This window comes from Nesoenas mayeri, assembly GCF_963082525.1.
Source record: "Nesoenas mayeri genome assembly, chromosome: 15".
NCBI lineage: Eukaryota > Metazoa > Chordata > Aves > Columbiformes > Columbidae > Nesoenas > Nesoenas mayeri.
Window position 1 is genome coordinate 8,157,839 of NC_137559.1, and position 16,271 is coordinate 8,174,109.

General features: G+C 45.0%; 2 protein-coding genes across 7 annotated transcripts in view; one reads left to right on the forward strand and one right to left on the reverse strand.

The window, feature by feature from the left end:
* Positions 1-12,150, reverse strand: part of GLYR1 (glyoxylate reductase 1 homolog) — a 28,622-nt gene extending 16,472 nt beyond the window's left edge. For 4 of the 6 annotated variants that reach the window (XR_013922881.1, XR_013922882.1, XM_080354122.1 and 1 more), the window contains exons 1-5: positions 12,064-12,150; positions 9,903-9,939; positions 8,596-8,675; positions 1,781-1,919; positions 952-1,194 (exon numbers count right to left, since the gene is read on the reverse strand). Coding sequence is in view for 4 of the 6 variants with exons in the window: in XM_080354122.1 (XP_080210248.1) it covers positions 952-1,194; positions 1,781-1,919; positions 8,596-8,675; positions 9,903-9,939; positions 12,064-12,101 (537 nt within the window). In the remaining 2 variants the exon portion in view is untranslated. Of the gene's footprint in view, positions 1-951; positions 1,195-1,780; positions 1,920-4,591; positions 4,731-8,595; positions 8,676-9,902; positions 9,940-11,087; positions 11,181-12,063 lie in introns of those variants that run through there. The other 2 variants (XM_080354124.1, XM_080354125.1) reach the window with 2 other exon arrangements.
* Positions 12,151-13,231: 1,081 nt separating this feature from the next.
* On the forward strand, positions 13,232-15,255 carry MRPS34 (mitochondrial ribosomal protein S34). The gene is made up of 3 exons (XM_080353890.1): positions 13,232-13,657; positions 13,752-13,794; positions 14,564-15,255. Exons 1-3 carry the CDS (start codon positions 13,340-13,342, stop codon positions 14,839-14,841), a joined length of 639 nt encoding a protein of 212 aa, XP_080210016.1. The 5' UTR covers positions 13,232-13,339; the 3' UTR covers positions 14,842-15,255.
* The last annotated feature ends 1,016 nt before the right edge of the window (positions 15,256-16,271 follow it).

Below are 16,271 nucleotides of genomic sequence, written 5' to 3' on the forward strand. Positions count from 1 at the left end.
ACCAGTGAAGGCCAATCCATTCCCAGTTTTGGAGATCAAAGATTACCATCTTGACTTGCATCCTGAAGTGCACTGAAAGCACAGATTGTGAAGCACAGCGTAACGTGATCCCTTTGGAGCACAGATGAGCAAGCAGGCTGCCACAGGGTGTATCAGCTGAAGTCTCCCAATGGTCTTCAGGTGTGGTGTCCGATGGAGCACGTGCATTGAAATAATCCACTGAAATAATTATCCACTTGGAAGAGGAAGATCTGGACCACAACAGTGAGTTCCACAATAAATAAAAAGGCTGGAACTCGAGATGAGGGTAGACAAAGTATTGGTGGCTATTGCTGCTGCCATAACATCCAGAAATAACAGTGAAGTAAAGGGGATAAACCAATAATGCTCAAAGGCTGAACCTTTATAATGGAGGATGGAAATATATCCTATAGCATAGAAGCTGAAATGAATACAATTCATTCTTCTGGCGGATTCCCCATGCTACAAGAGTTTCTTCTTTAAGCCCTAGCCCTTAAGAATACCCCACTCTCTGTAAGTACTGAGGGTTAGGTTGACTAATAATCACTTAATCCTACAAAGGAGATGAGATGGCAGAGGTCAGGAATCAGATGAAGACCCACATCTCTCCACTAATCCTTCCCACACAAACTGAACTTGAGGGATGGCAAGATGAAAGGTGGAGTCTCATGATACAGCTCTCCAAGTCCTCTCAAAGATACGAATAGAGCCACTCAAAATAACTAACTGGTGAAAATCACAGGAAGAATCAACAACGTGCTTGCCAAAGGTATCAGGCAAGCAAACGGTCTAGAAGTGGTAACATGGAATAGCTTAAAAAAACCCGATACTGAACTGACTCTTCCTGCTGGCCTTTTAGTCAAGGTGCCAGCCAACCCTAGAGTCCATCTGCAAAGTCCACAGGTACTGGCGGACATGCACAACACAAACCTTCTCATCCTTGGGTGGACGCCCCCGCTTTCGGGGGCTCTGATCCTGGGCTCTTTTCAAAGGTGATTTTGATCCTCTCTCTGACGATACAGAAGAGACCCTCTTTTTTCCTTCCCCTGTGCCCTTCTTCAACTTCCCTTCAGACAAACTGGCTTTGCGTTTCTCTTCAGCAGCGGATTGCTTGCCTCTTTCTTCACTGGAATTACGCCGATTCTTCTCTTCATTGGAGTTATGGGAAGACGCCTGAGAGATTACAGAATAGAAGATGGTAAGGAAAGAAGAGAAGAGCTGGAACGATTTTCATGCAAAACCAAGGATGTGAAGGACCCTGTGGTGATAACTACCAAGAAAAACAACAGCATGGTAACTTGAAAACTAGGTATTTGTTAGCCCTTAGAAGTCGGTGAGTGAAGTTCCTTGTTAGTTCTCCTGCAAAAACGCATCAGTTTAAGTAAGCGAGTAACAGAACAGGCCACTTGAAGACTTGCTGCGAGTGCGTGCACATATCTGCACTTCCAATACACTAAAGACAAGATTAGTAGATAACAAATTCTAGCCCAAAACTTAGGACCGATTTACCAAATCATCATAAGATCAATTAGCCTCTTCAGTTTCTTCATCTGTTTAACACTACCTTTTTCCCCCATGAAACAAGATCGAATGGGGATGAAGAGAAGATAGGAATAACAAACAAACAAAAAACCCATAAAGGAATGAAAACTACCTCCCCCCGCAAGAGGCGTCAAACTTATTTCACATAAAAATGCATCTGACCATCACTCAAGCCAAGATCTGTTTTGATGCACACAGTAAAATGGAAACCACTCACCTGGTCCTTGCTTTTGGTTTTCCTCAGAAACTCCTCTACAGCATCCACAGCTTGCTGGAAGCGCTTACCCTTGTTAATCTTTATCATTTCCTCCTTGTGAGCGTGATAAGGCTTCAGCTGCTCCACTTTGATCCAAGCACTAGAAACCAAAAAAAAAAAGTTAGTTATATTTTCCAAACAGCAACTTCCTCAACCATCACACTTTTAGAAACGGGTATATTTTTTATCTCCAGAGCAACTGATGACGGCAGTCCAAAGTCACTTGCTTTCTACAACCTGAAGGGCTGCAATTTCTGCATTCACTGAAAACTTTCTTCTGGTACTTTTACTTGGTTTCTCTCTCAAGTGTTATAATCTCTCATGCCAGCAGCACTCCGCTCTGAGCATCATGCATATTCTCTATCACCAAGACAGCTTTTAGATGTGATCACAGGTATCTGTTTAGAATAAAGGCTGTCTAGAGACTGCTCTAGTATTACCAGGAGGAACACCCACAGTCACATGCCTCCACATAAAGGAGCCAATGATATGAATCTGCTCAAGAAGCTGGCAGTGCAGGCCACGTAACAATTTGAAGTCATCAATCCCTTGTTCAAACATACTGTGCACACACAAGTGTCTGCAAAAACTGGAGAAAAAAACTCACAAAATTACATCTCTCTCAATAGAGCTGACCACAAACAAAGTGAGCACACATGGCTCATTGCTGAACATATTTCTGATGTACCTTGATATGCTACATGAAAACATTTTGACTTTTGAGGAAAAAGAACTGTTTTCTTTGCTGTTGATGTTTTAGGATAAATTGGTGCAACAGCCGAGTATTAACCTGACTGCAGTCCTATGAGGACACTCAAATGACTTTCCTATTTCCACTGCTACATTTAGACACGATTAAGTGGTCAAGTACAGGGTGACAACTCCACTTTCTTTCAGGTTGACCAGCTCTTCTGCCCCTCCTTCACTGCAGGAATGCCTTTGCTTTTAACACTCCTTGTGGCTGTTGCAGAGCTAACACTACCCACCTTCTTCTCGCCCCAAATTCAAGCCCAGGCTTACCAGCCACACTGTTAAAAAGCTCTCTCCGCCCTACTGAAAACAGACCTGTATATGAGTTAGAAAAGCTTTTCCTGAGCTAGAACAGCCAACAGTACTTCTCAGCATACAGCAGCCCAACACAGAGCAAAAACAAGCCAAAATTATTTTTTCTGGTCTCAAAACACCTGTGTTACAAACACTGAATAGCCACAATTACAGGTTTTAAATAGTCTCCAGTGCAGTCGAGCTCCTGCAAGCAGCTGAAGTGATTTAATAGCTGCTTTTTCAGACACTGAGCATCACGTCATACAGTCAAACTGAAACTAAAGGTGAAAATAATAACAACAATGCTGCTTTGCCAGATATTGCTTGTCCTCTCTTCATGGAGCAGTAAAGCCCAATAAACTCTTTAAAACTTCATGGAGATCTTTCTCTTCACTAGCATTAGCCATTGTCTCTAGTCAGGAATCAACTTGCTCAAGGTAAACTGAAACTTCTTGGGTCATATTTGGAGAGGTGAGGTCTGCTGCTAGAAGTGACTACAAAACCTGCTGGCATCTGTCCACACTGCCGAAACCAAGATTCCACCGCAGCTCCCGGGCAGAACCCCGTAAGCTTTTGCATGCAAAGCTGAATCCTTGTGTTTAGTTTACACCTTCCTCAGAGTAACTGACTTCATGTAATATAATGAACCAAATCGTCACTTTCAGACTAGAGCCTGTAACCCAGCAGCCATCAGAGAATCCCTCCTGGCTGCCCAGACAATACAATGAAGCATATTGTAAAATTCTCTTACACTGTAAAGCTCTTCTGTGTGGCACCTGGTGACAAAGCATTCCTAGGTACTGGAAAACATCAGCTCATCAGAAACCTTTTCATTATGTATACAAAGGAAACAAAATTTTGGACTGCATTATAATAAAGCATTTTAAAAGTTCATTTGAATTTGTAAATAAAGATAACCTTTTTCTATCAAGGCACTCTCTTTGGTTTCTGCACATCCTATCCCTCCTCTCTGCACAATGTTCATTAGCTTCCTTTCTCATTAATCTTCCTTTGTCACAGAGAAACTCTGAAGCATAAAACTTTCTGGCTCCTGGTTTCAAAGGTATATCTTGGCACTTGTGATCCCCCCAGACAAAGAGCTTGAGATCTCAGAAACAAACAAATAAGCTTAACCCAGGCAAGGAGACCTTAAACCCCCCAATCTCCTAGCCACTTTCTTCTAGTCAAAAGATAATCAATTCCTAATGATAAATTGGAGACATGAAAGTGGAAGAATATCCACACTCACTTTTTCAAGCCTTACAGTTACGGATGGAAAACAGCAGCACTGCATCTCCAAATTTCTATTACTTACTACAGTCTTTGAAAAAAAAAATCATGAAGTTTTACACTCTAGCAGTTCAGATACCCACACAAAATGCTAACACAAGCAACAGTCAAAAGAAAACTGCTTAGTTATTTACAAGCCCAGTGTGCGTGAGCACACAACAGAGAAATCAAGATAGGTTTCCTGCTGTAGAAAAGGAATGTCCCAATATTCATCAGCAAAAGAACTCAAATGGCTGAGCTCTGAAATTTGATATGTAAACTTCTTAATGGATAAAAGATACAAAAATGACCACACTAAATTAGAACAGATGTCCATGCACGGGATACTTAGCAAAAGATAATAAGTAGCAGGGCAATTCTGAAAGAAATCCTCAGTATTAGATTTTTTAAATTTGTGCAATAAAAACAATTGCAGAATGCTTACACATTCAAAGATACCTTTAAGAGGTGGAAAAGTTTTGACAATCGTGATTTTCAGCTACGGCGCTCTGTGCGCAGAGATACCCAACAACAGCCCAGGTGGCTCAGCGGCCCAGCAGTCCGGCCCCAGCCACAGAGAGCTGTGCAGGGGACAACGCACACGACTGAGAAACACCAGCAAGGTCAGATTGCCAACGAGCACCACGTCCAACACCTGCAAACTTTAAGCAAATGTTTTCTGATGTCAGGACCTAAAAGAACATTTTAGAAAGACTACATCCCCAAATTTCTCTCTCCTAAAAGACCAGGGAGAACAGGGGCAGAAGAAGAGGGTGGGTGTTTGCATCCCAACAGGATACAGAGGATGGGAAGGCAGTAAGTGCTGTGCTAAAATCACTGTGCCTGATGGAAACAGCCTGCAGATTATTATACTTATCTTGGATTGCAAGCTTCCTCCAATTTTTCCATAACATTTCAAGTCAGGAAGTGCCCCTTGACCCCACCACATTTAGTGAGACTATTTAGTTTTGTACTGGGGCTTCAAAAAGGTGCTATGAGTAAGAATGGACTGCTCCAGCTTCCTATTAAGACTTTGATATCTATGACTTGTGAGACCATTTGGATATTAAAGAATATCTAAGGGGAAAATAGGGGGGCATGGGAGGTGAATGTGTGTGTTCGTGCACACATCTCTGATGACTGCAGGACTCTCCCTAGTACTTCCACGAAACAGAAGGATAACTTCAAAGCAATGATTTTTTTTAGTTTTGACAACATCATGATGAATTCCCTAGCAGGCCGTGAAATATAAGAATATTTTGAACTGGATGAAGCACACTGAGAAAGATTTCTAGGCTACAGGCCTGCCAGTCTATTAGTTCTAGCTGCTAAAAGCAACTAATGCACATATATAGCAATGTATAGGTTCTTACATTGCAGTACCTGACTACCGGAATGATGTATGAAGATTTCCTACGAGAAGACTGTAGTTTGGAAAATAAAAACAGATCTAAAAACTAGTTGAAAAGGATGGTTAGAAACACAGATAACAGGTCAAAGTTAGAAAGGCTAAATTAAAATTGTTTCTACTCCCCTAACATGCTTGCCGGGTCTACGGGCAGCAAACATCAACTCTTCTTGATTTCAGATGATGAATCCTTTAAAAGTGATTTACTTTGGGAAGAGACACTCTAGAAAAATAACTTCTAGGCAGACTAGAAAAAACTTCTTATCAATTTGGAGAACAAGTTAGTAAGAGACATTACATGAGTAAGTGCATTGCAGTTCAGGCAATCACAACAGGACACGGATACTGTATTACTACTACGAACATCAAGGTGGCTTTCACAGGTAAAGCACAGATGTACTTCACAGTTTAAACAAATAAGCAATTTTTTTGTCCATGGGTAGAGAATCCTATCTTCCAGAAAACCTACTACTTTGAAAATAACAGAAGCAACTTACTCCACCAACACAATAAACATAAGGATCATAGAACTAAGTAGAAACTTTATCAAAACCCAGGCCTGAGACCACAGCCTGAACACATTCATGATCTCACTTTTATGTCTTTGGCGAAAACTATTTCCAGCCTTCCAGTTCATGTGTTTCCTTAGTCACTGCAGCACCTCACTGGGCCAGTAAGTATCGATATTCAATTCACAAGAAAAAAAACATTTTCTTCTGTACTGTATCCTGAAGCATTCAAGATTTCATAAATAACCAAAACCTATCTATACGCTACACCAAAACCACTTCCAAACTCATCAGTATGTTTTTATTCACCTGTCCACTCCACTCAGATGCGTGTACCCCAGTTCTAACTTCTAAGGAGCTTTCTCCTCAATCTTTGGTATGGCAAACTGGAGCCACAGAAGTCAAGAGGAAACAATTTTCACCTAAACTGAAACAGTGGCATTTCTGGCCACCGTCACCTGGGAATCCTCAGAAGAATATACAACTATGAGTTCTGAGACTGCCTACCCATCAATAGACTGGCCAGCAAGCACCCTCACAAGTTTGAGAGAGGGATTCTACCCAGTAACTGGTATCACCTTCACCTCACACACACTAGACAACAGGCCAATAGCTCATATCCACACGCTCACCTGTTAAACCTCGACAGGGTAAAGCAATAATAAGAGAGGTGTAAAAATGAATCAGTGGTATAGTAATGTCACCCTACAAACTTGAAAGCGGCAGAAAGTGAAGCGCCAGAAGACAAGCAATGTGCACTAGAATACTGTCATGAGTCAGCGTACTCATCACACCACAGACTCCAGCAAGTGATGGAGCTCTGCATCCTCCTCCTGCTCCTTGTGCTGTTCACTATGCTGAGTAGTGACATTTTGTCAGCTACGTATTACCACCTACTGTTTATACACACTGAGGAAAAAGTATTTGCAAAACACATTAGTTTACTTGCACAAAATAAGAGATTTTCCCTTCACGCTCACTTTTTAAGTGAAAATATTCACGTTTTTCCTCATTTGGTTCTTTGATTATGCTCAAAAATAAGGATTTTCTCAAGCAGCACACTGGTTAGACCAGCACAGTTCTAACCAGCACACTCTTTTAAAGTTCCAGGACAGAACAGGCACACAAACTTCTCTCTCTTCTATCAATATTATTTTAAAAGAAGAACAAAGGGGTCAGTATTTATGTCTATTTAATTTCCAGGTAGGGTATATCAGTTGAAGCAGGTAAATTTCTAAATGATGACTATAGCAGGAAATGATTAAATTTCACAAGCTGGAGACAGGAGGCAGGAGGAGACACCACCTTACTGTGCCAGACGATTGGATTTTCCCTAGCCAGAGCTCTAGAATCATGCAATAAATCCTGATTATTTTGCAGTTCTAAACTTTTCACTTGCAATCATGCTACTAATCTCAGCTACAGTACCCCAGATATATGGCCACTTTTTCCAAACTTGTCTTACAACAAAACATCTTTATTTTTGATTCAATAATGTGAAATACAAGAATGAAGAACTAACAACTGGGAGAAAAACAGAAAATCTCTTAAACTTTTAGAATTTAATTAGCTCAAATAACCACATTTAACAACAATGCCACCACTGAAAACCACTCTCTGCCCTCAAATCAGCTTTCACCCACCTTTTGTTACTACAGATCTAACAAATGTTCCTATTAGTATGTAGCATTCATTTCTACTCCATCAAGTTCAGACCTCAGTTTTTAATGGAAAACTATTTTAAATATTGAGTAAAAATAATTTAGAAGTCAAAAAATATTTTCCTGAAGAAACATCCATTAAATGGTCTCAGTTCATAACCTTTCTTCCAAAAAGGGCTTTGTAGTCTTCCACAGATATTTGTAATTTTTTCCCTTATTGTATGACTTAATGCAAAACAGCAGAAAATACAGGGGAAAACTGAAAAATTAACAAAATATTTTTCAGTTTCATGAAATATCCAAGTTCTCAGTGGTGTGGGTTTTTTCTTTTTTTCTCCAGTTTGTAAGTATCTAAGTCTAAGACAACTATGATTTTGTACATGTGTTTGGAATCAATAAATTCTGCCTTGTAGCCTATAACAGTTTTGGCATTCCTATAGTGTAAAGTCTTTCCAAAGCACAGCCAGAATGTTTTCAGTCAGCAGGTATGATGGTATATTCTTTAACAAGTGGCAAGCATATAGCTGTTTCATTCTTTTGGCAGAAAAACAAATGAATACTCCTAGCTGTACCCCTCTCATACATGGTTACATGCTAAAATCTAAGTCAGTCATGTCACACCTACTCTCCTAAAAATGGCAAACTTCCAAGAACTTTCCTTCACAGCAGCAACTTAAATCCTAACATGATTGAGTACTTAAGTCTTTACAGTCTTCATACACCCACATGAGCAGCTATAACATGCAATAATAGTTAATTTTTTTGTGTGTGTAGATCAAAGACAATCCTCTACAAAGCTACACTGCACTGTTAGTATTTCTTCCACAAAAGATCCATATTATAAGGCACAGTATTTTCATCAGATCAAAACAAGCAGGTACATACTGATCTTCTGTTCCAAAAAACTTCACAAAGAAGCACTTTTTTCCACGAGGTTTCTTCAGATCTTTAGGTGGATTAACAATCTGAAGGTGATTAGAAATGAAAGTTAAAAAGCACATAATGAAAATTTATGCTCTGTGATTTTACTGTCATGTGTTACAGCTATTATAGGGTTTGTTTAAATCTGACTAGTAAGAGAACTTGAATCTGTTGTATTACGTCTTTCAACTAAATATGCAACCATGCACTTCCTTAGATATGGGTATGCTGCAGCAGAGCAAAAAGCACCCAAACTTCACTGATACATCCCTATATTCTTAGTGAGGTTTCTTCTCCCTATCTCTGATAGATAAACCAGCAATCTTTTTTAAAAATTAGAAAGCCAAATGGCATTAATAAAGGTTTGTTCCACCCAGGCAACTTTTAAAATTTACATTTAAAGTTTTGTCTTTGCTCCCAGAACAGATTGCTTTAAAAGTTTAAAATATTAGTAAAGGTAAAAGCTGCCATTCAGTCACACAGGTGACACCTGAAAGACTGCAGTGGAGCCTGGACTTGACTTGATCCAATAACCAAACATTTGCAATTGTCAACCACACTGACAACACCTTTCCCTGCTGGTTACCTCAGCATGCTTAGTCCTCACACTTACACCAAAAGTAAAAATAAAGTTCTTTCACAGAAGTTGAAATAATAAAAATTACATATATAATCTATTTTTTTTTTTTAATATTTTTAGTCTCTAATCAGAAAGAAAACAACCAGACCAGAAGAGAAAGTTTAACTACTCCCTACGTCCCAAATTATTACTCAAAAATCACAGCTCTAAACCAGTATCCTGAGAAGTCAGGCTCTTTATTTCTATTATTTAACACAGTGCATTTAACCAGTTTACTATGGGAGGAAAGAAATCTGCCTTGCAGAAAGTGATAGGGATTAAATAACTGAATCTGGGAAACACAATCAGTTCCAGAGCCGGACGAACGGCTCCCTGTTGCTTTTCATTCCATCTGAACTAACAGCTGTTAGTAACAGGCTAAACTTCTAGATCAAATAAAGCCCTAAACTGGTTCATAGTTTAGATTTGTGGGGTATGTATTTAACAAAAAAACAACCAACCAAACAAAAACAACAACAAACAAAAACACCACCACACAAAGAAAATAAACCAACCAAACAAAACCACAAACCAAACCCAATATCAATCTCTAACTGTAATGCTTTCAGGCAAAGCTTTCTCTGTGCAGATGGAAAGAGCAAAACCAAACAAATGCAAAGAAAGCAACAATAAAATTAAAGCTAAACCTTACCTTTCCTGGCCATGGAGGATATCGGCCTAGTTTCCCCCTAGAGAAAAAAAAAAAAAAGTATTAGGCACTAGAATCAGAGAAAAAACAAGTATCGCATGTCTACCTTTTTGCATTACATCAGATTTTTCATATTAATAGAGTTACAAGTCACAGCAACCTACCGTGAAAGGCAAGACACGCAGCTGACATACAGGCACTGGATTGTTAGATACCTACACCTAAACTAAGCCCCCGAACAGCCTGCATGAACTCACTGGACTATCAGAATTTAAGTGAACAGAACAGCAGCAGCACAGCTGCTGCCTAGAAGACACAGTGCTAACAGGGCTTAGTGCTCTTGTAAGACTGGATATTCCCTCACAAGGAGCCGAGAAAGGCACAGATGCAGGGAATCAAACCACAGTTCAGTTGGTAACTTATATCCATACGGACAGAACAGTCTGGTGAGCAGAGCAGCCACCGACCGCGAGCTCACAGAGTTGAGATTCTTACAGGTTCTCACAGAAAAGCATTAATGGCAGGACCCCCTGAACAGATGTTCCACTACCACTTTCTTCAGGTGCTCAACAGCACAGTAATACGTGCTAAGGGTATAAAAGAGCTATAAAAAAGGAAGAAAAGTTTACTTCCTATACTTGCAAATGTTTCCATTATGAAAGCTACACAAAAAAATGTTTCTTCACAGAGGAGGAAGAGACAGCAGTCTTAGACCTCAGCATGGTGGGTTTATGTGTGTTTTACTCTTGTCACTTACTCGGGCTGCAGTTCTCTCACTAAACCTTACCAGTCACCACCTTCCAAGAGACTGGCAAAGGACCTGTGTAGCCTGCCAGCTCCTGAACCAAAAATTCTCAGCAAGTGGCTCTGCAGCCCCTCCTGAGGTGGCAAAGCTACGCAGATGATTTGGTAGCGATGGTCAGGCAGGAACACTGCCAAGAGCTGTAATCGTGCTTCATATTCGATGTTTTCATTCATGTACTGAACAAGACATTCATCAATGCCTTTCATATGTTACTGTCTTATTGTTATAGTTCTTCTGTAATGGCTCTAGGGTTAGTACCTGTCTAGGTTGTCACGTACAGAATGAAAGCAGGATAATCTGCATTCCAAGACTGAAAGCAGTGTACTCCCCAAATCCTTGCTGGAAAAAAACAAGTTTGCTAAAAGGAACCAATCTTTACTTACTTTGCTATATAAATTAGACAACTTCACAGCACTGTCAATTTTTCGGATGAGAAACTGCAGTTGCCACAGCCTGGAGCACGCGCTTCTTTTTATCTGGGATATAAATATAAATGCATGCACTTGCGTGTTGGGGATTAGCTATTTCTTGCAAGCCCTAGCAGGATGCCCAAGCTTATCGAGTACAGTAGAGCCTTTGCACTTAAAAATCAGCACTTGAAGGGCTCGATGGAATCCCCTTGGTTCTCCTGATCAGGAAGTACGAAATCACAGCTCCCTGGACTATCTGAGGGTAAAACTGGAGTGACAAGGGGAAACAGCTTCTGTGAGCTTCAGCAGGGACATCCTAACCCGGAATAAACCCTTTGTTTTCCCAGACTGCTGTCTTGGTTCACTAAAGCACTGCCAAGAAATCATACCGTTGCTCTCCCTACATACATACTAACTTATCCATGTTCTTTTTCAGTTCCCTTGGCAGGAGACCGTATTTCCAACCGAGCCCCGCAACGATCGTCCTTCTGCCCCGCTCCCCTCACCCGGCTCCGTCTCACACAGGCTCTTTTATGTGCCACCTCCCGCCGGCCCCCGGTGCCGGCCGAGAGCCGAGCTGGGCTCCCCTAGGCCGCTCCAGCCCCATCCCGCGGCCCCCGCCCCTCACACCGCCTCAACGGACGGCGGCAGCGAGACCCGGCCGCCCGGGCCGCGGACCCACCGCTGCCAGCCCTACCGAGTCCCTCCCTCCCCGCAACCGCCCCCCAGAGCAGCCGCGGCTGCGGGCTGACAGCGCTGGGCCCGGCCCCTCTCGGCTCCCGCCGCGCCGCGCTCCGCCGGGCCGGACACAGCCCCGCCGCCGCCCCGCCCGAGCTTCCGCTGCCACAGGCGGAGCCTCGGTCTCGTTGCGCAAAAGGCACGTCCCCCGCTGCCCGGCGGCCGCTGCCGCGCTCCGCCCCGCCGCCGCCCGGCCTGCGCCGCCACTCACCACACCAGGTCTCCGAGCCTCAGACTCACGGCCGCCATCTTACCGACAGAGCCACAGCCGCCCCGCGCAAGGGCTGCCGGGACAGGACGGCACCCGCCGCGGGGGAGGGGGCGGGCAACGGCAGCGGGGATTGGTCAGCCTTCGTCACGTGGGCGGGCGGACTGTCACCGGCCGAGGCGTGACTGCGGCGGCGGCGCCGATTGGACGTGCGCCGTCGTGATGACGTCGGGCTCGCGCGGGGCGGTGGCCGGTCCGGGGCAGCGGAGCGGGGAGCGGCGGGGGCAGCCCCAGGGTCCGCCCGCCCGCCGGTCCGCCCTGCCCGCCCGCGGCTCGGGAGGGGTAAGCGGCCGTGGCGGTCAGGGGGTCGCTGCTGCCGTGCCCGGCCGCTCTCCCCGCTCCCGTGTCTGTGCCGGGGGCGGCAGCGAAGCGCGCTGCTCCCCGAGCGGCTGCGGGAACGGCCTCCCTAGCAGTAATAGCCTTTAAAATGGGTGTTTTACTTGTTCTTTAACACGCACCTCACCCCCCCCCCCCCCCCCCCTTTTCCTCCACACATTGACCTTGGCTGCTGACAAAAACCCTCGTGTGCCCGAATGCCTTCAGTAAAGGGCTCTACAGCAATACTAGAACGGATGCGTTTCCTTCAGTCTAAGATACGGGTTTGAAAAGGGAAAAAAACCCCAGTCCTTCTCTTGACAGGTGTAACTGACCAGCCTGCAGCCAAAATCCAGGGGTGAATACAGCCCGAGCAGGCAGCAGTTCCTGAATACAGCCCGAGCAGGTCGGGCTATACCAGGGGTCGGAGTTACAAAACTCGGGTTCTGCTTTTGGCTCAGCTCGGCTCCAGCCGCCAACATCGCTTCACTCTCCGAAAATCCCGAAAGATTTACTCTCTGCCTTTGAAAGTTCCCTTGAATAGGTGAATCTGTTCAAATAGATTTTGCTATCCGAGGCTTGCAGTCGCTGAGCTCCAGTTGAACGACCAAAACGTGCTGATTCGAAGAGCAAGGAGAACCTCAGGACGGCGCTGAGCTGCGCCCTCCGGACACCGGGCAGGCGGCAGCTCCAGGACGGGACCCCCCGTTGCCGAGCGGGCGCAGCGCGGCCGGAGCCCGGGGCGGGCAGACCCAGCGGGGGGCGGAGTCACCCCGGCTGCTGGGCCGCGGCACGATCGTTCCGCCGCACGCTCGTTCCGCCGCGGCGCCGGGCGGGAGCGGCTTCCGGGGGCCGCGGGAAGCGGCGGGGTCGCGGGGAGCGCTCCGCGCTGTGTCCCGGCGCCATGGCGCGCAAGAAGCTGTACCGGCCCATCGCCGCCATGGCCAAGAAGATCCGCGAGTACCGGGCGCTGAAAAACCGGCCGCGGGACTCGCAGCGCTTCGCCCTGGACTACGAGACCTTGCGGCGGCCGCTGACGGAGAAGCGGCTGCCGGTGCGGGCCTGGGAGGACGTGCGGAACGAGAACCGGCTCTTCACGCTGCTCTGCCGCCTGCCGCAGTTCGGCGTGGGCCGCACCGTCACCCGCAAGTCCTGGCTGTGGGAGTACGACGAGCCCTGCTACTGGGTCATCACCAAGGTGAAGGCGGACTACACGGCCGAGGTAACGCCCGCAGTCCCCCCGGCCCCCCCGGCCCCCCCGGCCCCAGCTCCCCAGTCCCCGCCGCCACCTCCACGGGTTCTTGTTTTCTTTGCAGAACATGGATCATGGGAGAGCTTGGGGCTACCTGACCTTCAGAGGTAACACCGGCTTGTTTTCCTACACACGAGGTTTGCAGAGGGAAGAACGGGGCTGCAGCTTTCCCCCTTGGGAAACCTGTCTTTCTCAGATCTGCTCATCAGAAAACAAGTTCTCCCTTTTTGAGTTTCAAATGCTGGAGTTAAGCCCTCAGAATGTGTTTCTAAGGGGAGACAAGGGGGTTACAGACTGTTTAGACTTCAAAAGTGAAATTCAGATTGAACACAAGGGTATTCCAGGTAAAACTGTCGGTATAACAGGAGTGATGGCAAGTAAATATACATTACTGGGATTTTACATTAACGTGGAGTTGAGTGAGTGAATTTGCCTTTTTAAAGCTGCTTTGTATTAGGCCTGTGTTTGTTGCTTGCTAGAGTTTCTGAAACTTTTCTCATTCAAAGGTTTTAAAGTTGTTGGGTATTTTAAATATATTTCCCAGGGAATGTTAACCAGTGTAGAGAGAAATTATTCTTGTTCCTTAGCCATGGAAACTGAACCAAAGTGAGATCAAGTGACATTTTAAGAGAGGGAGTCAAGCAGGGAATTGGAACGATTTGCCTGTAGTCCTTTCAGCCTGTTTCTGATTTGATTTCCAAGGACAGAAGTGGGATCCCATAGTATAGCAGGAAAGATACTCTCTTGACCCTTTGAAAACTTCTTTTGATATTGCCTGTTGAAGCACCTTTGATACTGGGGAGTCAACACTTGCTGCATTTCCAGGGAGTTTGTTGCCAATAGTGTTGGACACTGGTGTTCATCATCTTTTCTCAGGCAAAACTGAAGAAGAAGTGAGAGAGATCGACAAAGTCATGTACCACGACTGGCGTATGGTGCCCAAGCATGAGGAAGAGGCCTTCAAGAAATTCACCCCAGTGCCAGAGGAGACCATTCAGTACGTTCCGTACCCGCCTCTGCTCCGAGCCATGATCCTTGCGCAGTGGCAGAAAGAGGGAAAACCAATCACCGAGGAGCCAATGATTGATCTGAAGAGGGTCATGGCCTCTCCCTTTCGGAGTGCAAAGCAAAAAGCTGGAGGAACATCTGTATAAAGACTTGTTCCACGTCCTGAGCTCCCCACGTGCTCTCACTGCGTGTTAGAAGCACGTCACCTTACAGAAAACTGTCTGCTGCGGAATGGTGTATCTGGGTTTCCTAGCACTGTACAGTCACCTCATCTGAAAGATGCAGCTGCATTCAGGTTGTTTTATCTGTAACTTTGGTCTCAGTCAGCCCAGAAGCCTTCTCGGTTCCTTGTGTAGTCTCTGAATGCAGAGCTCCTGTCATCCAGTTACAGTTCTTCAGAGCACAGTTTTCTTTACAGCCTGAAAATGATGTTTTTAAGAACATTTTCCAGACAATTTGGGTTCTACATAAATCACAGAAAAATGAAAATATGATGTTATTTCACAGGGTTGTGTACAAACGTATCTGCTAACAGAAATAAATGTTTTGGTTTTTTTCTGCAGCACAGTTACAAGAAAACTTGTTGGGTTTTTTTCAGTGCCTATCATAATGAGGTCCAAAGGCCGAGTCATTAACTTACCCACTACAGGCATAGTGTCAGGTTCCTCTTAACCACTGCGGAGTCAAGAAATGACCCATAACCAAGGTCTATCCAGGGAGCCCAGCCAGGAGCAAAAGCAGATGGAGATAATCCACCGTAAGGCATAGAACCATGCAGTGGTTTGAGTTGGAAGGGACCTCTGAACATAATCTAGTCTAAACCCCCAAGTCCAATGGGTCCATCTAGGAGCAGATGGAGACAGGCACAGCTACAGCACAGCTTAGGCAAGGACTGGAGGCCCCAGCTGGTGCTTAAACGAGGCTCCTGGGCCATGGGTGGAAATGGCCCACGTATGGTGGGTGCCCAGGTGAGGCTGATCAGTACAATCATGGCCTGCTTTCACACACAGCCCTGGGCAGCCTGGGACAGTTGTCTGAGTTTGAAGGTCCCTTCTGGAAAGCTGCAGTCTGGGTTTGCCATGTGTTAGATTCAATGCCTAGAACACGCTGGGAGTGCTGCTGAGACTCAAACCCATGCATTAACCTCCTGCATCGTTTCAAAGCATGGGGAAGGTTGTCTGAAGGGTGACATGAGTGAGTCCCTTCCGCAGCCTCCCACCAACCTGCATTTAATTTCTTGCCACTGAATTGCTTAACAGTGAACATTTGATCTGCATTCCCACACTTTCTTCAAAGACTGAGCAGAAATCCCAGTGCCCTTCTAGGAACAAGACGCCCTGCACTTGCTCATGTTAACACATTTATTACATACAGAACAGATATGGTTTGTTGTTTGATAGCATAGGGGACAAAGCATAGGAACATATTCATACAGCAGTCTCTTTACAGAATGCCATCTTCAGACCAAACAGCGGAGTTTACAGGCCTTAAGACACTTTTTAAAATCCTTTTGTAACATACAAGATACTTTACATACATCACAGTGGAGATATGACAGGGAAGTGTGTTGAAGCCA

What these genes read in the sequence shown, in the direction of transcription:
- MRPS34 (XM_080353890.1), top strand. Translation starts at nt 13,340, where the DNA reads ATGGCGCGCAAGAAGCTGTACCGGCCCATCGCCGCCATGGCCAAGAAG. An exon ending in AGGCGGACTACACGGCCGAG is followed by an intron (nt 13,658 to 13,751) that starts GTAACGCCCGCA and finishes TTTTCTTTGCAG; the next exon opens with AACATGGATCATGGGAGAGC. An exon ending in GGGCTACCTGACCTTCAGAG is followed by an intron (nt 13,795 to 14,563) that starts GTAACACCGGCT and finishes ATCTTTTCTCAG; the next exon opens with GCAAAACTGAAGAAGAAGTG.